Source organism: Zonotrichia leucophrys, chromosome 26 (assembly GCF_028769735.1).
Source record: "Zonotrichia leucophrys gambelii isolate GWCS_2022_RI chromosome 26, RI_Zleu_2.0, whole genome shotgun sequence".
NCBI classification, from domain to species: domain Eukaryota; kingdom Metazoa; phylum Chordata; class Aves; order Passeriformes; family Passerellidae; genus Zonotrichia; species Zonotrichia leucophrys.
In genome coordinates, this window is record NC_088195.1 from 6,788,025 (window position 1) to 6,812,754 (window position 24,730).

Genomic DNA, 24,730 nt, shown 5'->3' on the forward strand with positions numbered 1-24,730 from the left:
AGAGGATGACTGAGAAGCACCACTCTGGAGCCAGTCCATGGGCATTACAGAGTTTTGTATCACAGACAGACCCAGTGGAGCACAGGTCCCACTGCAATCCCTCTCACAGCAATGGAAATCACCCCATGGATCCCCTCAGAAAGCATGAAAAGCATCCAGGCCTTCCCTGCCTCTTGCAGGTTATTGGCAAACCTGCAGACAAGATATCCAACAGATCCCAAACCAGGAGATCTGCAGCACAAAAACTGAACACAGAATTTTCCATGTCATAGAGGCACAAACTGCACCTGGAGAATGACCAGAATGGAAGGACAGAGCCCCAGACTGGGAACTGGCAGCAGCTATGACCCAGCTGACCCCTGTCCCTGCATGGGGAGGTTAATAATGGGGTACCTGCAAGCAAAGCTCTCCTTACTCAACATCAGGGGAGCCAAGGGAAGATTGAAATCTCTAGGTGGAGAATCCTCCAGACACAACAGCCCTACATAGCAAGGAGAGCCCTGACATATTCCTGACCCACCTCAGAAGCCCCTCCCCAACAAGAGCACTCTGAGAGCAAGGCCAACAGTGCCCGGCAAGACACTTGTGAGGGCTAAGAGTCATCCAAAAGAGTCATTTTTCCAAAAAGGACAACTTTGTATGTCTCCAAAGCTTTAAGGACAACCTCCTCCCCTCTGAACACAACTCCTGTACCAGTGCCCACTGCACCAGCCCAGCTCTGCAGAGCTTCAGGCAGAGCAGGGGCTGTGCCACAGCCACATCAGATTCACCCAGGGGACACAGCCCAGCTGAGCCCACAGCTTGAAGCCCAACTTGGAGCCTGAGGTTTCCACAGCAGAACCAGTTCTGCCAGATGAGCCGTGCCCCAAGCCAGGAGTGTGTAAATGGAGCCACTCCCTAACCAAGGGCAACCAGAGCTGGAGAGGATCCCTCTCAAAACAGCAGCTCTCCTCCCAGAAAATGCCATCATTCCCCAAGTGATGTCTCCAAAGCCATGAGCAAGCCCTGACTGTGGCTTTGGCCAGAGCCTGCCAGGGGTTTTGCTCCAAAGCTGAGTCCTCCCTAGGAGAAGGCAGCTGCAGCCCTGAGTTCAGGCACTCTGCCATCCTTCCCACTACACTCTTCTGCTCCCCAGTGAGAAATTCCCTAGAACAGATCACTTCCAGTTTGTGTAACATCTCTGCATCCTGTTCCAGAGGATTTACAGAGCTGCTGACAGCAGCAAAACAAGGCTACCAGTGCTCTGGGCTGGCCAGGGCTAATTTGGCATGTGTCAAACATGGAGAACTGGGCACATGGGAGCCATGGGCTCATGATAACATTCTAATGGGGCAGTGATGATTCTTGGCATCCATGCTCTGGGACATACCCTCCTACTCAGTCCCAAAGGAGGGAGGCTCAGCCAGAGTAACCTGGGACATTCAGATGTGGAAAAGGGCACCGTGTGGCTTATGCTGCTGAAAGGGAAGGGGATTTTCTCAGTATCTCCATCATTCCTTGGGGCAACAACTCAACAGTTTCAGACCTTTGCTGGGAGTTCTGACAAAGTCTATGAGCCCTGATAAACAGTCTCACACACATCCTGCAGTGAGAAATTCCTCCTTGGGACCAGGGACCACCAGGAATGAGTGCAGGAACTTTTACTGTTTGTGTGACAAAATTTCCCCTGTCAGGGAGTTGTGAGAGATTCTGCGCTGGTGCAGAGCAAGTCCTGTGTGATGGTGATGCAGCACAGGAAGTGCAGTAACCCTGGGAACTCTTGCGGAAGCTGCAGCCCCTCCTTCTCCAGCTTTCACTGCAATGTTTTGCAGTTCAGAACATGCAAACCATGGTCTTCCAAGGCTTCCAAGACTGTGGTTTGTGCAGACCAAGTCTCTCCCAAGAGGGCAACAGAACATGGTTGGTGCTCCAGAGCTGGAGGTAGCACAGGGCATTGGGGCAGTGCTCAGTCACCACCCAAACCAGGTGATTGCCAGTGGGAACTCTGCTGCATTCACAGGTACAGCCTGGGGAGGGTCTGAGCTCACTGCTGGGATTTACACACCCTATGCTTGTAGGCAACATCTGCAAGAAGGGATCTGATGCTCAAACATAATGGACTATCCTCCACCCTTATATATTTCCTATCCCAAATGGGACTGGATGCTCTGGACAGGAAAGAATTGAACAGCTTCCATTGGCTCCTCTTTCCTGGTTAGTCAGATTATTCCAATTAGGATATTTATTTCAATTTATGACTCAGTTTTTTTCTGGAACCAAAAATCAGACCTTTTGGGCAAATGGAGCAGAGGCTGGGTGGAGAGAAGAGAGGGAAACATCACTGCTTAGCAGGCTCTCAGCTCTGCTCTGAGTCAGACCCTCTGGAACTGACTCCTTTCAAGACAGGTTTTATTTTTGCTAAGTTTTCTGCCAGGCTGAAGCAGCAGGACAGCCAGGACAGACACCATGACTGCACACCAGGCCTTCTGCTCCTCACCTCCCCATCCTCATATCATTGTGGGTTAATGTCACCACAGACACTGAGGGATTGTGTTGCCCAATATCACAGAGCTACAGCAGAGATATCTGCACTGAGCCAGTCCTATCAGTTCCCCTCCACAGCCCAGGAAATGCAATAAAGCCCTGAGGAGTGACTCATCTGACCCACTTAGCTGCAGGATGTGCTGCTGAGGGCTCTGCAGCAGCTCAGGTGCCCGGCTCTGGTGGGCAGAGCTCCCAGCACTGCCCAGGCTCCCTCAGGGTCAGAGTGTGAAATACCAAGCTGTGTTTGGTGTCAGGTACATACAGGCAATGTGTGTATTTGTGATTGAGATATGTGTGGAAACCGACAGTGGGACAGTTGAGAATTCTAATAATAACTGAGGAAAGTAAAGCATGGAAGAAGGCCTTTGAACCTATCTTTTGTTTGCAATTAACCTTAGTTGATTTAGGAGCATTGGAATTAAAGCGTTAAGGATGTTGCATTTGCTTGTAGTTAAGCCCTAAAGAGTTCTGCAATAATAACTTTTTGAAGTATAGTTTTAGAATATTGCTTGTATCCTTGAAATTATAGCTTTGAAATATATGTAAAGGAAATATGCTTATCTCACACCTTAACAAAACAGAGAAAAACAGCTTGAGAAAGGAAGATGAACATCACCTCAAGGATTTATGGTTTTGACCAAGGGAAGCTGGACATCACTGTTATGAGATTTATAGTCTTTGTAATTAAAAGGTGGACCCACATTTGGGGAGCTGGACCTCTCCAGATGGGATTCTTCTTTCAGAAACCAGACCACCACCATCTGGGGATGCTCCTTTTGGGATACATCCTGAGAAAAACTAAATCACAATAGTGTATAGAATTGTGACGTAAAAATTGGGAATAGAAACTGCTGATGAGTAAAAATTGGATAGAAACTGCTGAGAAACTTTATGAGTACCCCTATAAATACCTGTAACCCTCAACTATTGGTGTGCAGCTGGAGCGAAAACTTCCCCCACTGTACCCAGCGCTGTATTGCTCATACTTTACCATATTAATTAATAAATTGATTGCTGCTTGAATGTTGGCCTAGTCAAGCTTCTTATTCATAACAAGAGCATTTACTTGGATATATTGGCCTAGTCAAGCTTCTTATTTTTAACAAGAGCACTTACTTGGAGCTGGACTGGGCCTGTCCATAGACCCCATCCTGCTTGCAGCTCATCACGGGCTGGGCATAGACCACGTCGGGCTTGTTGCTCGAGGGGCAGGAGAGGGCCCGCGCTGGCACCTTTTTGCTTGTCCTGCTGGTTCCCTGCTGGGTGCTGCAGCTGCTGTAGATGCTCTGGCGGTTGAGGGTGGCCTTGTGCTCGGCGCGGCCGCCGCCGTGCGCCTTGCGCAGGGTGCCGCGGGGCGGCTCGCAGTAGAGGTCGGGCTCGCTGCGGCTGCTCTTGATGTTCTGCACGAAGCAGTAATCGCTGCCGGCCCGGGGGCTGCACAGCGCCTTGCTGTGCGCCCGGCTGGCCCAGCCCTCCATCTGGCTGTAGGAGCTGTAGCGCCGGTTCTCCACGTCCCGCTTCAGCGTCCCGTTGTAGAGCTAGTGTGAGAAATGCATGGATTTTATGATATTATGATTTTAAGATGAATCAAAGATACAGTTTTGCAAAATTCCTTCTTTAAAATGCTATATAGTATCTTCACTGCTTGTTTGGTCAGTGCTCCTTAGACTGTGGCGCAGTTCATCTGAGCACATGGATACATGCATATATTATATGTGTCCTGTTAGAAAGTAATGCTGTATTAATGCTCTTAAGTACTGTGTTAAATATAGTTTTAGGTTATAAAAAATGTTAAAATAGAAACTATGTTATGTAGGATTCTTTTTTTAAAGAAAGGACTTGCAGTGAGATAGCAGCCACAGGACACCTGAATCTTTCAGAGAAAAAGAATTCATTGCCCTCTTATCAGAAGAAATGAACTTCTTCCCGCCTTGAAAGCACTGTTAGGATTCAGAGGAAGAAGCTGATGATGACCAGCCAGAATCCTGTATTTGAACAGAATTTATGCATCATGTCTGAAGTGTATGAATATGCAACAGGCTGTTGCTTTTAAGGGTTAATCCTCTGTTAACGGGGGTCCTTTTTCAGGCTCGTGCTGCCCAGAAAAAGGTACCCGGACATCCGTAACTCTTTGTATTTATTGTCTCATATTGTCCTAATTCAATTTGTCCAAATTGTTATTACTCTAATTATATTACTATTATTCTATAACCATTATATTACTATTAAACTTTTAAAATTTTATAAGCAAGTGATTGGCGTTTTTCACAGCTGCCAAACACAAACATGGCATTAGGGCTGAGCTGGGCACGGCCAGGCCCGCCTGGCTGCCTGTTACTGCTTTCCTGGGCCTCCCAAGTGTTTTCATGCCCAAAATTGATGGGAGGTTTGCTGGAATCCAGGACATCCCTCTGGCTGCCCTGGAGGGCTCAAGCCCCAGCCAGGGGGCTCAGAGACCTTGGCACAGAGCCCAAGACCCCTGTGCCTTTGATTTTGACCCATGGAAAAAATTACCAACCTTGTATGAGGAATTACAAGCCACGAAAGTTTAAGTAGAATGATAGTCAGTTTGGCACAGGGTGAAAAGTAAAATTTGGGGGTTTTTAGAATGGGGCTTGGGGTCCCAAGATGGAGGAATTTGGGTGTGCCCTGTCCTTCTTTCTCCTTCTTCCTAGCCTCCATCTTCTGGGTGATGGTGGCACTTTTGGATTGGATTAGAGTAGGAACACACTGTCTAACATAGGTGATAGGTATTGGAAAATAATTGTAAATAAAGTACAGGTAGTTTTTAGTATAGAAACACAACACCACCCTGAAGGCAGGCAGTGTGCCACTGACTGACCTGCTGAACAGACCTCAGCAGGCCAGGGAAAGAATGTTACAGATAACAGAAAATAAACAACCTTGAAAACCAGAACAGAAGAATCCTGACTCCTTCTTTGGTTTCCGGGCTGGGAAAAGAGACTCTGACACATCTCAGGGTCGGCCAGGACCACAGAGACCCCTGAGAGAGGTTACCCAACCTGCAGCCCTTACAAAGGAGCCAAACCCCACCTGGGTACCAGGGACACTGAGGGATCAGGATGTGGCATCCAGGAGCTTTAATTAGAACTGAAAGCTGAAAGCTGGCAATAGAGAAAGTGCTTTATTCCCAACACACAGGGTCTAACCCACCCTGTAACTACGGGACCTCACTGCATATCTCTCACCATCATGGAGCCTTCCAGCAGTCCCTGCACTTATTTTTAATTTCCTTATGCTCCTTTCTTCTCCATGCCATCTATTAGAAAGGGAGCAAAGGGAGTGAAAAATGAGTAAGAAGGGATTCTTGAATCTTGTTTCTTGAGCCAAGAAACAAGTGGAGACAATGAATATCAGCTTATGAGTTACAAGGCGTGTAGTATCTGCTCAGATAATGGGATGCTCTGGGAACAATAGGCAATATGCAATAAAAACTGAGATGACTAAGACAGGAAATAAAAAAAGAAAGGATAAAAGATGGTAAAATAAACCATCTACAATTAGCAAAACAAAAAGATGGCTTTAGATGCCCTGCTGTCAGTTCAAAATGCCTTCATCAGAAGTCCTCCAGATTTGCATCAAGTTTGCCACACCAGGATTGAATTCAATCTTCTGCCATGTTAAACCTTTGGGATGTCAGTTCTGGCTTGTGGGAGCCTGCAGGGTTATGCCCAAATGAGAGACAACTCATTCAGGTGTGTACTCTAGAAAGGAAAAGAAATTGTTTTAGGACTGTTTACCCCTCGATGCTGAGTGTGTGCTCTGCATTCCCTCAGCAGTCTGGCAAGGAGATCTCCAAGATATACAGCAAACAGGGATAAAAAGAACTAAGGAATAAAATTGCCTTCTCCATGCCCCTTTGATTATCCTGGGAAAGCTCCTCCATGGTCTCTTGTTGGAACAAAGTGGTTTTTTCTCATCCAACTCTAAGCAGCGTCACTTTGGGTGCTGCTTCCTGCAAAGGCCACTCAAGGGTCCCTTTGGCTGGGAGAGAAAAGTCAACACTGGCTCCTAATAATTTCCTTGGAATTGTGAAAAGCCTGTGTCTGGTGTAATAATTCATGTCACTGAAAAAAAAAAATTTCATATTTCCTAACCTAGAAACACTCTGTGATGGAGAAATGGGAATCCTCTGCTGGCTCACCCTGGAGTCCCTCAGCTCTGCCCTAACTCCATCCCAGCCCCAGCACACTCAGCATCATTCCTGCCTCCAACACTCTGCAGAATTGTCATTATGTTAATTAATTAAGCTAAATATTTCCATTAACAAACTGATCTTCAGGAATGCAGGGAATCCTCTTAGCTGTGTCCCAGAGAGCTGCAGAGGTAATGGCTGAAACCCTTCCCTGGCACCACTTGGGTGGGACTAAGCCCTTTAGTCCAGCTCTGTTGATGCCCAAATCATTATTATTTGAGTAGTTTTCATATTTTCAGATGTACATCTAAACAGGTGAAGTGCTGCAAGGGGACAAAAGGGGAGCAGCTTCTCTCTGTGCCTTCTCCAGAGGACATAGAACAAACCTGGTGCTGAGTGGGGCAGGGGCAGGTTTGGAGCCTCCTGCAGAGGGGTTGGGAAGGACAGGTTGTAGGTGGAAAGAAGAGCCAGGGTGAGGCACATCACAGTACAATGTGATGAGTCTTGGGGGCTCTCTCTCTCTACCTCTGCTGCCCAGGATAAATCCAGGATCACCACATAGACTGGCTCTCTGATCCCACTGCTTGGGATGCAGCACACACAGCAACAGTGAAGTGACCTTCCATGAAGTCATGATCTACCATATATTTCCTTCTGAGGTGATGTCATCCTCATTTCAATTTCTTTTCCTGGGTTCAGAAACCCTGGGGACAGTGAGGGATGCACAGGGCTGCAGTGGGAAGGTGCAGGGTGGACTTTTTGCTCAGTGGAGCCGCTGGCAGCAGCCACAGGACAGAGAGCAGCTTGTCAGATGTGAGCCCTGCTGGTTTTCTTTATGAGTCAGTTTAAGCTGGGATTATTCTGCAGGGCTGTCAGAAGCTTGGCAGAGCCGTGGAGCCCCTGGGCATCTGGTGAAACCGACTCAGGAAGCCTGGAAGAGGAACTCGTTGTTTATCTAAAGCTGGATTTGCTCTGCAGTGCACTCACTGAGGGGAGGGGGGAGTCTGTGTTTACTGAGACACAATCACGGGTTCTCGATTTCCTGCTGGGTTTTAGAGTGGCCATAGCGCTGTCCTCCTCCTTGGCAGCCCCGAGATGGGTGAAGCTGTTTGCAAAGACACCTCTCTGCAACACAGGAGCCCTGGCTGCAAGTCCGAGCAGGTCCCAGCAGGGCGGGGGAGCCTTTTGCAAACTCATGGGAAAATCGTTCCCGTGTGATGTGAAGCTCATTACCAAAGGCAGTCCAGGACTTTTATTGCTGATTCTACCAGATGCTTGGCTGAGCCCATTTTAATCTCTTTCAAGTGGCACAGACCTAATTGGTATCTCAGAATTCCTTTTTGCAGCAGGAGCCTGAACCAACGGCTCCAGATCAATGAGGATTCTCCTGCCAGCTCCAATGGACCTCAGACCTTGAGCCTGTGAATCCCTGCAGGACCGGGGCTGACCTGATCCCTTCCTGGTCCTGGCAAAGCTTCCCCACACTAAAACCTAAATCCCTGTGATGAATCCTGACCCAGCTAAGTCAGGGACTGGAGCAAATGTGGCCAAGGGAATGGAATTCCTGCAGCCATCAGTGAGACAGGACACCCAGCGAGGAAGAAGGGAAGCACTCTGTGTCTGCAGAGATGCCATCTCCGAAGGTGTCACACAGTCTGTGGTTTTAAGAGCCACCAGACAACAGCTCCCAACTTCTGCTGGTGCCACTCTGGGTGCAGGGAGCTCTCCCTGTGCAGAAGAGCAGCAGTGAAAGGAAAGAATCAATCTCTGGCCTTCAGACCTCATCAGTGCCCAGATTTCCCAGTGCTGTGAATTGCATCTGCCCACTGCCCACAGGTGTGCGCATGGTGTGCCATCCACCCCTCTGCCCTTCAGGAGTGTGGGGAAATGCTGGGAAACACCAGGAAGCCCCTCACAGTGGGGTGGAGACAGAAGGCAGTGATTCCCTCTGCACAGGAGGATTTGGGCAGCATTTTGAAGGGTTCAGGCTGTCACCGAGGCTTCTCCCCACAGGAGCTGAGAAGTCGGGACAGCTTGAACGGTGTCCCCTTCCATCACTCAACTCCTTGGATTGCCAAGGAGCAGCCCAGAAAAGTCATCCATGTCCCAGGCTCATCCCCCAGCGCGCGTGGGCTGCAGGGAGGGAGAGGACTCTCCCATCTACTCTGCTCTTGTGACAGCCCACCTGGAATACTCTGCACAGTTCTGGTGCTCCCATCATGAGGACATGGAACTGCTGGAACAAGTCCAGAGAACCCCATCAAGCCGATAAGGGGACAGGAGCAATTCCCCATTGCAGACAGGCTGGGACAGCTGGGAATGTTCAGCATGGAGAAAAGAAGGTTGTGTGGAGACCTCACAGCACCTTCCAGGATCTGAAGGGGCTACAGGAACATAGACAGGGATGTTTCATCAGTAACTGGAGTGACAAGAGAAGGAGAAAGGCTTCAAACTTCCAGAGAGCAGCATTAGATGGGATTTTGGGGAGAAATTCTTCCCTGTGAAGGTGGGAAGGTTCTGGCACAGGTGGCACAGGCTGCACAGAGAAGCTGTGGTTGTCCCATCCCTGGAAGTGCCCAAGGCCAGGTTGGATAGGGCTTGGAGCAACCTGGGATACTGGAAGGTGTCTCTGCCTATGACAGGGGGGGAATGAGATGATCTTGAGGGCCCCTTCCAACCCAAAACCCTTCTGTGACCCTGTGATCCTGTGATTCTGATTCCAGCCATTCCATCAGGCCCTGGCAGTCTCTGTCTTTAGGCTTTAGGATGCAGGAGGATGCTCAGGTGCAGCCAGGCCACCTGACATTCTGAATTTTAGCATGAACTTCTCCTCCCACTGTGAAATGAGTGTGTCTGCGTGAGGCCAGGCCTTGGGAGTTCATTCACAGTCAGACAGGGAAAGCAGGCAGGGAGGCAAGGCACTGGAGATGAGCACTGGTGGCTCTGCTGCTCCTGGCAGGCCCAGGAAGTGCTTCCCTCCCTGGCAGCAGCACAGACCTGCCTTCAGAGTAATGAGCATTTGTGGATCTCCAGTTCTCAGCCTGCAGTATGTTCTTGGAACAACAACTGGAATACCCATCATGAAACAGGTAAATAAACATCTTTAACCTCTTATTTCAGCTGGAATAAAAGTGGTTCTAGAGAGAAAGTCAAAATGGCACTTCCCCAGCAATCAGCCATGAGTCCTTTTCTGTTTTTTTTTTTCTTCCACAAACCCTTTTGCTTGGTAGGAGAAATCTCTGTCCTCCCCCTAGTTTCCAGAGAAGCAGAAGCACAGAGCAAGGTGCACCAGCCCAGGAATGGCACCCGGATCCAGCTCTGCCTTCCCACGTCAGAGCCCTCCCAGAGAACTGGGTGGTTCTGATTCCGCATCTGAGGACGCCATCAGTTCATTACCTGCCTGGATTTTTTTCCCTTGCAATTTGTTTGTTTCTAGAGCTGCAGACAGAGAAGTGAGGGCTCCGTATAAACACGTCAGGAGCAGGTTTCTCCCAGGCTGGAGGGCAAAGCACAGGAGATGCAACCTGAGCAGGTCCCACCCTGAGTGCTGGGTGGGGAGAGCTCCTCACGCTCCTTGCGAAACCCTCTGAGTGCTGCTCCCTCCATGGCAGGGAGAAAAATTGCAAAACCAGCAAATACATTGTTTATCTATTTCTGAAATGCTCCTTCCCACCTCTCCCAGGAGCTGCCTTTCCCTATGATTTTTCATCTCTTTTTTCTCCTTGAGCTGAGATTTAGGTCTTGCTGGTTCTGTTTGTTCTGGCCAAGGAAGGCAGTGTCCAACTTGCTGCTCCAAAGCCTAAAGCCTCATGCAAACCTCCCAGGGACACCCAGCTCTGACCAAGCAATGATGTGCAGTGACTCTAAGTCTTTGTTTTCTCTGGCAAGGTTATCCAAACCACTCTCTTTTGGGGTTCTTTTAAGCTTGGATGCATTGTCACAACAGACAACAAATTTTCATCCGAAATCCTTATGGAACAAAGCTCCCACTGACAATGAGAGGTTTTGTCCAAAGAGGCAAAGGCAGGCAGGGACAGAAGTGACCACTTCTTGTTCAGGTAATGCTCTTCAGAGAGAAAGCTCTGGCACTTCGTCCCACAGAGGAGTTTTGGTTATAAATATTCCTACAATCTCTGGTGCAGAGGGATCACTGGTGTGTGTTTCTCACTAGTGCCATAACGGATGTAATTACTACAGATAATTGCTTTAATCCAGTACCACCAGACCAGCCAAATATTCCTTGGTCTGGGAGCATGGCTGCTCCCAGAACCATTGTTAAAGTAACACCTGGGCCTCCCCTGGAAGAGAGAAACTGAGGGGCTGGAGCTTGTCCAGGTAAGGGAAGGGAGCTGTGGAAGGGACTGGAGCACCAGGAGTGGCTGGGGGAGCTGGGAAGGAGCTCAGCCTGGAGAAAAGGAGGCTCAGGGGGCCCTTCTGGCTCTGCACAACTCCTGACAGGAGGGGACAGCCTGGGGAGGGTTGGGCTCTGCTCCCAGGGATCAGGGACAGGACAAGAGTAAAGGGCATCAAGTTGTGTCAGGGGAGTTTCAGGTGGGACATCAGGAAGAACTGGAATTTCTCCATGGAAATGGTTTTTAAACATTGGAGTGGTCAGCCCAGGGCAGCGGTGTGGTCACTGTCCCTGGAGGTGTTCAAGAAATGACTGGACCCTGCACTCATGGTGATGGGTGAAAGGTTGGACTGGATGATCTCAGAGGTCTTGTCCAGCCTCAGTGATCCTGTGATTCTGTGAAAGCCCCAGTTCAGGTCTGTGGGGATAAGGATCTGCTGGAGACAGGACACATCTGAGATTCCCTCCCCAGCACCTCCAGGGTTTGTTTGCCCTCGCTGGGGGCAGTGCTGGGGGGACGCACTGGACACATCCACATCATGTGGGGCATTTCCTTCTTGTGGAAGCAGCAGCATGGAGAGCCAGGGAGGCTCTGTACCTTGTGCTGGGCCTGCCTCATCCTGGTCATGCTGTGGGACCTGGGAATGCCCAAACTCCCTGTCAGCAATGGACTTGCCAACCCAGCAGACCCAGGCAAGAGCTGGGTGGGAGCTGAGCCTCAGAGGTCTTTGCTGGTGGAACCCCACATGCTGCCCTCCATGTGTTTAGGATTTGGTTGTGCCTCTCCAAAGCTGTACCTGCAGTTGGGGTGAGCACCAAGGTCCCTGCAACCCATGGACCCATTTGGCTGTGGCTTTGCAACACTGCTGGAGAGACTCCATTTCTGGGGTGAACTGAGCTGTCAGAGACAAGGGTGTGGCTCATGCCGAGGCTTCTGCCATGACTGCACTGCTCTAGGTGCTCAGTTCAGCTTCCTTAACCCTCCCCTGGGTTTGTCTGTGTAAATCGTGGTCACCACTGTGGGACCTGAGGTGTTGCTCACACCAGGACACAGCTCCTGAGGCTGGAGGGCTTTGGGAACTGCTCACAGTGGCAGTAGGGTGACAAATATTTCTAAGGCTCCACAGCACCTGGGTTGAGGTATCACCCTGACACAGAGGGGTTTGCAGGCACGGATCCTCCCATTACTGCATCCCAGTGTGGATCTGAGCAAAGGGATTCCCAAAGGAATTCTCATCCTTGGAAGCTGTGCCAGCCCCTGACACATGAGGTGAGGAAATGCTGCAAACCCACTGCCCTCCAAGTGCCTCCTGGAGAGGTCCCACTGGCTCAGTGCTCCTTGCCCTGGCAGTGAGAAGGAGCTCACTGGGGACAGCGATGCTGCAAACAAGGCAGCCCACAAGGGGAATTAACAGAAAAAAATGTCATTTGTAATAATGGGTGAATTGGAGAGTTTAATCCAAAGTGTTAAAAACAAGGAATTATGGAATCATCAAATTAGAAAAGCCCTCTAAGATCAAAAAGTCCAATCATCAACCCAACACTGCCACATTCACCCTAAGCCATGTCCTCAAGAGCCACATCCACAAGTTATTGAACACTACTGGGGCTGGGGACTCCACTACTGCCCTGGGCAGGCTGTTCCAAACTGATCCAGAATCCAGATCCATCATTTCTCTTACTCTAATATTTCAACATCAGTCTCACAAGATTGGGAAGAAAACACAGAAGTGAAAAGTTTGACACTTCCAGGAAGACACAACACAAGACAAAAGGAGGAAGTCGGGGATAGCAGTTTTTAAGAGCTGTGGGTGGGAGAGGACACCTTTAGTGTCACCATCTGAGGCAGTGCCTTAGATCAGGGCACTGCAGTGTCTCAGGTGCAGGTGCTGCAGAGCAACACCCTGGAAATGGATTTCTCACTGCACCTTTTTAACTCCAGGGGGACTGGGAGGCAGCTATTCCCCTGAATATTACACTGGGTCACTTCTCTGGAGTATCTGAGCTTGCCTGTGCACCTCAAAGGATTTTGCCACTTTTCAGACACATTCACAGCACCGGCCCCAGCTGGAAATAAGTCCAGCAGTTTTGCCTTCAAAAATAGATCTGCTTTATCTTTTGTTTCCCATCTTAAACCCAGGAATTACAAACAGGAAACATTTTTTAGGAAGCCCAGAACCTGCACAGACTTCAAACAGGTCTGTAGACAAAAGCTGAAGTTATCCCAAGCTGGAGGCTGGTGGCGGATGTGTGGAACCTTTAATACTGTCTGGGAAAAGCAGAATGGAGGAGGCTGCTCAGTGTGGTTGGGGAGTCTGGTGTCTGTTGAGCTCTTTAAGCACATTTAGGTTTGAGGTTATGTGTTCCAAAGTGCCAGTGCCTCCTGGGACTGCTTGCAGTCATCCCCCTGTGCACTCAGCTCCCTGCTCCTTCCAGCTCCTGTGGCAGAGATAGGGATCCAGGGGGGCTGATTCATCCTGACCTGACAGATCTCCCAGGTGGAGCAGATGAATCACTGCCCCTACCTCTGCCTTTGTTGGCCAGGGGAGGAGTCAGACAACTTGTCAGGACTAAATGGCTGATTCTCAGATAGACTCAGGTAAGACAAAGTTTGCTGTGAATCCTTCACAGGTCCCAGTCCTTTTTGCTGAAGCAACACAGATCCTGAAGACTTTTATCAAAAATATCTAGAATTAAAGACTTGCATGACACTTAAATTTGGAGAAACACCTTCCCTCCTCAGTAAGTGCAGAGGAGTCTCTCAGAGAACAGACAGAGCTGCCTAAATCCCTGGTGAGCCTGAAGGGACTGAACTGTTGTGTCTAATGGAGGTCCTGAACTTTATCACCTTCATCACCACCTTCCAGCTGCTCCCCAGAACACCAACACTGCTGACTGAAACCCCCAGCAGGCAGTGGCATGCCCACCTACCCAGCATCTGTCCAGCTGCCATAATGATTGGGAACAAGATCAGGAACTAACAACAGGAAACAATAACCCTCACACCAGCAGCAGCAGCTGCAGCAGCACCTTACCAGCATGAGCAGAGCCAGGCCTTGGCTTCCTCCATCTTTAACAAAAAACCCATCTACAAACCCTTAGAATGGCTGAAACAGAGCAATTTTGCTTGGACAAAGCACAGCAAACTCCATTCAGGAATCACAATAGGCAAACAGCAACATATCATCAAAACAAAACATCCCAATTGTTTGAGTCTTGAAGCTCAGATGCTCCAACTCTACCTCGGGAACTGCCTCAGTTGCACTTTTCTAGTGGCCACAAAAACCCTGCCTGGTTACCATGGCTGGACCCTCTGCAGGGCTCCACCACTGTCTTAGGGATAGAGAAAGGACACCTGGATGGATGGACCTGTGCTCTGACCCATTACAGAGTCCCAGAATGCCAGAATGGTTTGGGTTGGAAGGACACTCAAAGCCCATCTCATTCCACCCTGCCATGGGCAGGGACACCTTCCACTGTCCCGGGTTGCTCCAAGCCCTGTCCAACCTGACCTTGGACATTTCCAGGCATGGGGCAGCCACAGCTGCTCTGGGCAACCTGTGCCCAGGTCTCACCTCTCTCACAGGGAAGAATTTCTTCCATCCCTCTCAGGGAAGAAAATCCCATCTAACTCTGCCCTCTGGCAGTTTGAAGCCATTCCTCCTTCTTCTGTCATTCCATCCCTTGAAATAATCTCTCTTCATCTTTCCTGTAACTCCTTCAGGTACTGCAAGGCCACAGTAGGGTCACCCCAAAGCTTCTCTTCTCCAAGGGGAACAATTCCAACTCTCCCAGTATTTCCTCACAGCAGAATTCTCCATCCCCCCAATCCACTTGATGCCTCCTCTGAACAAACTTTTCCCATCTGGGGACAGGAGCCCCTCTGGCTGGGATTTAACCAGCACAGGAAGGGACACTGAAATGGGCCAACAGACAGGCTGGAAAGAAACATTTCAAAGACACTCCAGTGCTCCTAGTTTTCCTACTGAACACCCAATGATGCAAACTCAGCAAGTGACACCACTGCCTCAAAGCCATCATGTTACAAGGCCATTAGGAAAGACCCAGGTAAATCCTTCTGAAGCTGAGGAATGCTGGTGCTCTGAACAAGCAGAGGATCTGGCAACCACCAGGAAAAGCTGCAGCCCTGTCTGTGTGTTTGGAGCCACCAAAACCTTTCCTGGTTCAAACCTTTCATGGCTGACATGGAGCTGCTTTACAGTCCCAGAGTTGTTGAAAGGAGTCCTTTGCTTTTCTCCTATTCAAATCCCAGATCTGTGAATTGCTCCTTTCTGCTTTAGAGCTTATGAAAAGCAGGGAACAGCAGAACACAGGCCTGAAATGGAGGGGCAACATGAGCACAAGTTGTCCCAGTGGACTGTGGAATGCTTGGGAGCGATTCCCTGTGTACCAGGGCTCTGTCCCCAAGGACCAGGAGCTCTGTGGGATGTCCAGACTCACACTGCAAAAAAAACAGGTACCATCTCACCTGTGCTTTTTCTGGAAATCTACAATAATTTTTTTGGAAATCACTGTGGAAGAACTGGACCCACTTTTTTGCAAGCACAGAGAGTATCTCTGAAGGATCTTCAGTAGCACCGAGGCTGGGAACAGCAGCACAGCAGTTCTAATGCAAATCCCCTGCTCCACATTCTCCAGCCACATTCATGTCATTCACAGCCATGTTTTGGTGCACAGGAACAAAGATGGGAACTCCTGGATGTGCTCCAGGCTTGAACTGAGCTGTGATAGTCTGAACCCAACCCTGATCCCTCAGGCAGCTTCCAAACTCTTGTGCCATTGGATACCAACACACAGATGCAAACTAAATCTTGTTCACTCTAAAATCCCCACAAAAAGTAGTTTGGGGCCCTCAATCCTCCTCCTCCACTGCACTGAAGCCATTTCTAGGAGAGCCAGGATCCCTATCGGGTGAGTTTCTGAAGCACTGTGACCTCCCTATGTGACTGTGAGATCTTCTTCCTGTCCCGGAGACCTCAGACCATGCCACAATCCCAGATCAAGGAGGGTCTTACCGGGTATCCCCAGTTGCTGTTCCCTGTCTGGGTTTTGGTGTAGTAGCTGCCCCGGGATGTCCCGTAGCCATAGCCATCAGCTAAACCATCATACATGGAACCTGCAAATGGAAAAGGCATGGTCAGCATGAGAAAGCATTCCCAGGAGAAAGGATTCCCAGCAGGTCCCTTTCAGAGCACAAAGCTTTTATAACAGCAAGATCAGTTATGGAAAAGTGACAGTTATAAATCTCAACAGGAACACAGGGAATACAGGCACTAAGGGGAGCCCTTGTCACTGCTGGGAACTGCAGCCCTCACACCACAGAGCCCCCAGGGCTCCCCAAGGTTTGCAGCACAAATGACCAAGTGCCATAAAACCTAAAGCAAAGGAGCAGAAAAGGTCAGAGTTGGGGACAGTGTCTGACATAATGGAATCACAGAATCCCAGAATGGTTTGGGTTGGACCTCAAAGCTCATCCAGTTCCATCCTTGCCATGGCAGGGACACCTTCCACTATCTTAGGTTGCTCCAAGCTCCATCCAACCTGGCCTTGGGCACTCCCATGGATGGGACAGCCGCAGCTGCTCTGGGCACCCTGGGCCAGAGCCTCACCACCCTCACAGCGAGGAATTATTTTCCAATATCCCATCTAACTCTCCCCTCTGACAGCGGGATGCCATTTCCCCTTGTCCTGTCCCTCTAGGCCCTTGTAAATAATCTCTCTCCTTGTTTTCTGTCAGTTCCTTCAGGTACTGGAAAGGCACAATTAGGTCACCCCAAAGCTTCTCTTCTCTAGGGCTGAACAATCCCAGTTCTCTCAGCCTTTGCTCACAGGCAAGTAGTTCCTTTCCTCTGATCAACTTGCTGCCTCCTAGTTGTAGTATGAGAAGAACCTGATGATATTTTGTGCCACATGGCCCAGAATGTCTGGCCATAGAAGACTTGCAGTAAACAGAATTTCTCTCTCTGAAGGCAAAACCTACCCCTGCCCCTTTCACCAGTTCACTGCATGTCTGAATCCTACCAATCCCATCAGCATGAGCAGCCTGAGCAAGGCTTGCTAAAATCAATCAATGGTCACTAACAAACACCATGGATAAAGGATTGTAATGATTTGACGCTGGTGTAATGCCAGTGCCCCCATGAAAATATATGCACCCTGGTGTCTGCTGTGAGATGTGACCAGGAATAGAGCAAAGCAGGCTCCAATTTAGGAATAAAGAAGAAAAACTTTATTGACCTAAAACTATATGTAAAGAGAAACACACACAGAACTCAGAATGAAAAGCTTCCAAAAAACATTTCTCCTCCCCCCACCAAATTTCCAATACATCCACCCCTCAGATCACCTACTCTCAGTCCATCACCACCCTTTAGAAAATTCTAAAGGGTGGTGATGGACTGAGAGTTGGTTTGACCACAGCATCCCAAAAAAGTCACTTCCTTTCAGACCAGGACCAGGATGACCCAGTCTATTTAACACCTGGGGATCTAAAACAATCAAACACTTCAAAACCTCATGGCACTCTTTGAATTCCAGTCTTGTCTCTAAAAGATGACTTTGTGTGTCTATACTTTCTTTTCCTGAAAATGTATAGAGCTCCATCATTATTTTTGGGATGCTAGAGGAATAATTGAGACTGGATCCCAGATTTGTTTTTTAAAGATGCAAATATCTTGGATCAGGACGAAACCATCAGCCGTTTCTTCTGTTTCTCAGTGCTTTAACCAGAATTTGGATTTACCAACCCCAGCCCGTCCAAGAGCTCTCCCAGCAGTCTCCGGCACTGCAACCTTTGGATCCCTCCTAAAAGTATTTTTTACTCAATAACACATTCATCACTACAAGACAAATGAAGTGAATCATTCTCTTTTCACAATGGAATTCCCTTAACCCTCTCTGGATGGTCCAAAAGAGTTTAGGGTGATTTCAGCTTCATTTTCAGAAGTGCTCAATAATTGTGGCATCTCAGGTCCCGTTATGAGGAAGTGCAAACCCTACACTCCAATTAACTTCCAGGGGAAGCTCTGAATGTCTAACAAAGTACAAAATCAGGACTTACCTGTCCTAACTTATGCACCTAAACTGGTGGGTAATGTCAGAAATATCCTAATCTCTGAGATTGTTTGATAAGACTCATCTCTGAGATAAACTGGATAAGCTCGACCACAAAGGCCCCGGAGCCACTCAGGTCTCCTCCAGCCACTGATCCTTGGAATAAACTTTATTTATTGCCCTGCCTGAGGCACCCAGAACCTGTTATGGTGATTTGGTTTGTGGCTAAAAATTCTTGCATTTTCTCAGGAAGATGATTCCTGTGGATGTGGTGTAAATAATGAGATTTGCTTTCTATTGTCAGCAGGACTGCACCTGGAGAACATCCCTGGATGGAGAACAGGCAACAGCCAGCTCGGCTCCCAGCCCTGCCCCTGTGCAGGAAACCACAGGAGCTCCTTTTCCATAGTCTGGAGATTTGGTGGGCACTGCTCTTCACCCAGATCTCCCCAGCCCCAAGTGCCTCTTGCACAAAAAGCTGCACAGCACTTGCTGATAAGACAGAGAAGTGGCCAGGGAAATTCAATGGGAGATTCAGTCATGCCCTTCACCTTGTGCTCCCTCTCCACCCTGGGATTTCCTTTCAATTCCACATCAGGACATCAATGTTGGGCCTCAGCAGCAGCAAGGCAGTGCTGGAAGTGGTGAGTTTGGGCCAGGTGATTCCCCAGGACACAGAGTTATCTGATAACCATAATTCTGAACACGAAGGTAAAGCCATTCCATGATGAATTCCTGGGAATTCCTTCTTCAAATCTGCCTCTTGTTCTCTGTAAACATTCTGTAACTGCAGGTGAGAGCAGCTGGACATTTTCCTGAGTGAGCAGCTGTAGAAAGGGGTTCTGTGCCTGACTCACAGGTCTCTCTGACCAGTCCTGCCTGGGCACCACACTTTTCCTTTCAGGATCTGTTCCTACCATGCACTCCAGACTTTGGGGTTAGAGCAAGGAGATACCCAAAATAAGCCAGTTTAGGCACATCTGTAACTTTCTTCATAAATTCACTGCTCCATGGTCAAATTCAGGAGATCAGGCAGCTGGTTCAAGTTTATGTTCTCCAGCAGGGAAGGGTTGCCTTCACCTCCCAGAACTTGTACATAAGAGCTTATAAACACAGAATTATACAGAACCTCAAACATTCAAGGCATTTTGAAGTCAACCTGCTGGTTGGAGAAGATGTTTCTCCTGCCACCACTCAACTGGGATTTATTGCTTGGAGAGCTCAGTATTGAGACCAGGAAAAACCTGGGGATTTTCTGGTGGCGGTGGCTGAAGAAAACCTGATCTTTGTGCAGGTTTGGACACTTCTCTGCTTGGTTCATCTTGACAGAGAGCTTGACAGCCGGTATCCCCAGCCCTCAGGAACAGGAAGGAGATCCCTCTTTTCAAACACCTCAAGAATAAAGCCCACACAACCTGGTCACAGGTCCTTGGAATTTGGGATAAACCCAGGCAATCACAAAAGACCATTTGGGCCAGGTGGAAATGCTCTCAGTAGGAGGTGCCCCCCTCGTGCTTTTTTCTGGCTGTGCCCACAGGTCTGTGTCCCAGCTGCTGTTTAGGTCCTGAAGGGCCCATGTGCACTTGAGCAAACACACAGAGTCAGTAACACAGAACCAGGGAATCACAGAACCACTGAGCTTGGAAAAGTCCTCTAAGATCAGAGTCCAACATTCCCCCAGCACTGCCATGCTCACCACTAACCCATGTCCAAAGTGCCACATCCACACATCTTTTGAACACTCTCAGGGATGGTGACCCCACCAATGCCCTGGGCAGTTGTGCCAGGGCCTGACCACCTTTTCCATGAAAAAATTTTCCCCCAAATACAACCTGGACATCCCCTGGCCCAGCCTGAGGCCACTCCCTCTCCTGCTGTCCCTGTTCCCTGGGAGCAGAGTCTGACCCCTCCAGGCTGTCCCCTCCTGTCAGGAGCTGTGCAGAGCCAGAAGCCTCCTTTTCTCCAGGCTGAGCCACTTTCTCACTTCCCTCAGCTTCTCCTCATGACAGAGGACCCTCAACAGCTGGGACAGAGTTGGAAAGATGTGGCAGAACCACACAGATGTGGTGCAGCCTCTCAGTGACCATGTGGGGCAGAAAACAACCTTGAAGGCTGCTGAGATTTCCCCCTCCCCAAATTATCATTCCCCTATGACATCTCCTTTAAAACTTAGACATTTTAAAATCTCTTTTATCGTCAGTGGGGCAATTCATGAGGGTAAAATTCAATTACAGCAGATAAGAAGTGCAAAACCTTGCGGTGCATCTCTGTGAGCCCCCCTACACTGCTCCCACTGCCCTAACCCCCTTCTCCATCCCTGTTATTCATTATTGCAGAGCAAACTGAGAGCATGGAACCCAGTGTAGCTGTTCTTGATGAGTTATTTCCTTTCCTCAAAGGCAGCTCTGGCACTGCTGGCAGGAGGAGAGCTGTGCTCCAAGTGCCATTTTCCCAAAGCCAGCTGGACACACAGAGCCAACGTGGAGATTGTGGAAAAGGATTCTGTTAATAAATATTAATCTGTGGCAGGGAAAGGAAAGACAAGAACCAGTCACTGGCAGTGCAGGCTAGGCAAGTTAAATCATAAACTATGCACAGCTTTAAACAATAAGGATGATTAAACATAGGAAAAACACAGGGAGAGCAGAGGCCTGTGGGAGGCACAAAGCAAAGCCTGGGTGTCTTCTAGGAGAGAAGTGTCAGTGAAATCCCAGACATGGAGATTCCTGCAGGAATGACAAAACTCCAGTTCTGCCTTCTGCCCTATGAACTAATGGGGATTTTTTGTATCCCAATAATCTAAGTTTTGTGGAAGAGTGGAACCTTTCACTGAATCATCTCACGCTGGGGGAGGTTACAGAAGTCTTCAGAAGACTTTGTATCCCCCAAATCTCATCTTCCCTTCACATCAGAGTCCTGATCCCCACCAAAGCCAGATGGGGTCCCATCAGACCTTGGTGGAATTACTCTCCTCTTAGCCATAGCCAGCACAGAAACTTCTCAATCCCAGCTCAGCCACAGGACTGTTGGATCTGACACTCCTTGGATGTGTCTCCTCAGTGACAAACCACTGGCAGAACCTTCCTTTAGCCAGAGGACTTTGTACAACAGAGCTGATGGCTACAAGGAGCTGGTTCAGCTTGGCCTGGCCTTTCCCTCTGCCATGCTACTGAAATTAATTTTCCCTGGAAATGTGCATTACTCACAAATTCAGAGGGAGTCATCTAGTTTGGTATTGCCATGGGGAGAAGGACAGATAAGCCCTAGAGCAGAGCCCACAGACCCAACCCCTAAGGAGGAGAAACCCCACAGACACCACACATCCCAGACTCCAAAGCCTCCCTTGGGAGCAGCTGCTGTGCTGAGCCAGCACCCACTGGGCTCAGGAGTGTTCTGCTGCAGCAGTTTTCTGCCTACTGTCCCACCCCAGTGCACACCAGTTTGAGCCCACACTGGCCACCTTGCGCTGGGGGACACCAGATCTCCAAAGCGGCCACAAGACCTTGACCAGCTGGACTCCAAATCACCAACTCATTTATGGTTCCATCAATCCCTGGCATAGTGAGGGAGGGTGTCCTCCCCCCTAAAGGATACAACACCCCTGCCCTGCTGTGTGTTTGAGGGCTCCATGTCCATATTCCCCATCCGACACACACCAGGACATGGCTCCTGTAGGTGGGGGAAGCTCTGGGACCTGCTCCAGCTCCAGCTCAAACCACAGCTCCAAACACAGCAACAAACCTGGACCTGGCCCAAGAGCTGCCCAGCCCTGCTCTGGGACTGTCTGGGAGCAGAGGGAACAAAGGACTCAGGCACTTGTGGGGGGCTTTGGGAATCCCCAGCTTGTGTTGCCTCTGAGGAGCATCTCTGGGAAATCCCGGGGGATGCAGGGAGTTGAAACTGGATGAGGGTTTGGACAGGCAGAATCCATGCTTAACAGACCCACACAGCCTCTCTGGAGGAAAAACTAATTTTTCTCATCAGGGCTGCCCACCTGATCTTTGGGCAACAGCAGTAAAACCCAACACCTGAAAGCTGAGCCTGACCCACTCCAACACCAACCAGGAGACAGCCCTGGGAACAAACAGCAACTTCTCACCCTTCTGGGATTCCATCCAGGAATGCATAGGATGAATCAGCCCCCAGCACCTTTGCTGGCCAACCACCCCTGGTGGGAACAAGGGGAGGGGGGGGGCTGGGCTCTGGACTTGGAGGCAGCTCCTGGGAGTGGGATGTGACTCAGCTTCCCCAGGACACAGAAACCAAAGCTGCACATCTCCACGCAATTCCCATTCCCAGACATTCCCCAAAGTGTCTGGAGGAGGGGTTTAGCTTGTTGAGCAGAAACTGGCAATTTGGGAATGTGCTATTTTTTTTTTCCCTTTCCCAGAGGTTTCACCTGGGCTCCTCTCCAAGCTGGATAATCCCCCTCTGCCTCACTTCCCTCCTGCCTGTGGATCCCTCTGCCCACTTCCCTCTCCATCCAGGGCCCCTCAGCTCATCTTGCCATGAATTTTATTTTGTCAGGTCTGTCACTGTAACACCTTAAGCAATAAACCCTCTGGAGGTGGGAGGAGATTCCCATCTTCCACTATGGTGGCAGAGGAAAGCTCTCCTTGCCGCAGCCCCCCCCTCACCTGTTGGAATCTGTGTTGACAAAAATAGAGGAAGCAGGGATTTGTTTCTGGCACAGCCCACCTGCCCTTGCCCTGGAGATGCTCCATCCCCTCTGTTCCAGCAACTGCAGCTCCCAGAGCAGGGATAGCTCCTGAGGAAGCACCACTTCCACACTCCCTCCAGCAGCCTGCAGCCACCCAGCTTCTCTTGCTAATCCAGCCCCAAACATGTCTCTGGACCATGGCAGCTCACCAGCACAGGACTCAGCCTCACAATGCAGCCTGGAAGAGCTGCTGGACAAGGCACAGCTCCTGAGGGAGGTATCAGAGCCTGGCCCAGCTCACCCAGGACCCCCTCCATGCTGCTCACTCCAGACTCAGCTGAATGCTCAGTCCCAGCTCCAGCACCCCAATGGCTCCCAAAGCCTTGGGATTTCCACTCCCTGGTGGACCCAGTCAGGCCAGAGCTCTGTGGCTGCTCTTAAAAGCACCTCCAAGAGCCAGAAGGTTTTGCACAGAAGTTGTCACAGCCCTCTGGGTTTGCAGCTTCCAGCTGGGGAATGCTGGGCTTTAGCTCCAGATCAACTTTCTCCAGACACAAGGATGGCAGAGAGAACCATTTGCCAAGCCTTGATCCAAAGAGGAGGGGTTCCAGTGGGACACCTGGCTGCAGGACTCAGCTGATTGTTTCTGTGGCACACACCCAGTGCACAGAGGTGGAGCGGCCACCCGGACCCCAACACAGCCAAAGTGAGGGGGGCTGTGAAACACCCCCACCAACCAACACCAGGGACACTTCTCCCAACTCATCTCCTTCCTACCACTCCCATCAGGGTCCCAGAGACCCCACACTTCTCAGCCTGTAACTGGGAGATGTGTTGGGAGTTCCAGTGGTGAATCCCGAGCTGAGGTTTGTGTCCCGTGTGTGGGCACAGCCTCCTGCTCTGCACCTGCCCCGCGCTCAGGAGCAGCAGAGCCCCAGCCCCAGCCCACGGCAGGGCCAAGGAGGAGGAGCACTGTCAGCTTGGCCGTCCACAGGAGGGGGTGGTGGGGAATTCCAGCCGTGGGGGCACTTGCAGAGGAAGTATTTGCAAAACCAGACAGCTACTCCAGCTTTAGAGCCAGGGAAAAATTAGTTATAGTACACACTGAAACGTCCAAGTGCCTCAGGGATGTGGAGCAGAGCAGCCAGGGATCAGCTCCAGCCAGGAAGGAGTTGACGCTTCCAACTCTGTATCTTGTCCTAAACCCTTCCAACCAGTGCAGGAGATCTTGGCACCACCTGCCTGAGGTGAGCCAGGAGAGAAGCAAAGCAATCTGTGCCCCCTCCACAAACCCCACCAAGGCAGCCCGAGCACCAGCCCTGCCCCGGAGGCTCCCTCGCTGCGGGACTTTACCTCGGTTTGAGTGGCCCACGCTTGACGATACCGACGATTTTTGCTTCTGCCTCTTGACCGTCATCATCACCTGCTCCTGGACGCGCTGCTTGCCCGTGCCCTTGGTTTTCAACTTGTGGTCCGAGGGCAGGGCCAGCGTGGAGCTCGCCTGGTCCTGGAAGCACTCGTAGGCCAGCGCCGTTTTCAGCGGGGAGTGGAGCATGGCTGGAGGCCGCGGGCGCGGGGCTGCACTCGGCTCGCACGGACAACACGGGGCCACCGAACACCGGCTCTGCTGGGCTTAGTCCCCCGAAGCCCTCCTTGCCATACGTCCCCTGGCCCAGGGTGTCTCAGGGCTGCTGCTCGCAGCTCGGCTCCCCGGCGTGTGAGCAGTCACACCCTCTGCCAGACTGGATATACAGCCCTGCCCGCACACACCCACGCCTCCCGCCAGCCCCGGCACCCCCGGGCCGCTGAGGGCCTGCCCGGCCCCGGGCCTGCCCCAGCCCCAGCCCCTGCCCAGCCCCGGGGCCGCGGCCGTGCCGGTGCCAGGGCGGGGGGCTCCAGGGCTGGGCACAGGCACTGAGAGGGGTCGGGCTGAGGCTCTGTGGGTCTGGGTGGGAAACGGTACTCC

The 24,730-nt window shown here is 50.4% G+C and overlaps 1 protein-coding gene across 1 annotated transcript in view; it reads right to left on the minus strand.

Moving 5' to 3' along the window:
- PKP1 (plakophilin 1) overlaps positions 1-24,459 on the minus strand; it is a 50,767-nt gene extending 26,308 nt beyond the window's left edge. Inside the window, exons 1-3 of the mRNA XM_064732981.1 lie at positions 24,118-24,459; positions 16,067-16,167; positions 3,640-4,061 (exon numbers count right to left, since the gene is read on the minus strand). Of these exons, the coding sequence (XP_064589051.1) occupies positions 3,640-4,061; positions 16,067-16,167; positions 24,118-24,319 (725 nt within the window). The 5' untranslated portion in view covers positions 24,320-24,459. The remainder of the gene's footprint in view (positions 1-3,639; positions 4,062-16,066; positions 16,168-24,117) is intronic.
- Between the last annotated feature and the right edge of the window lie 271 nt (positions 24,460-24,730).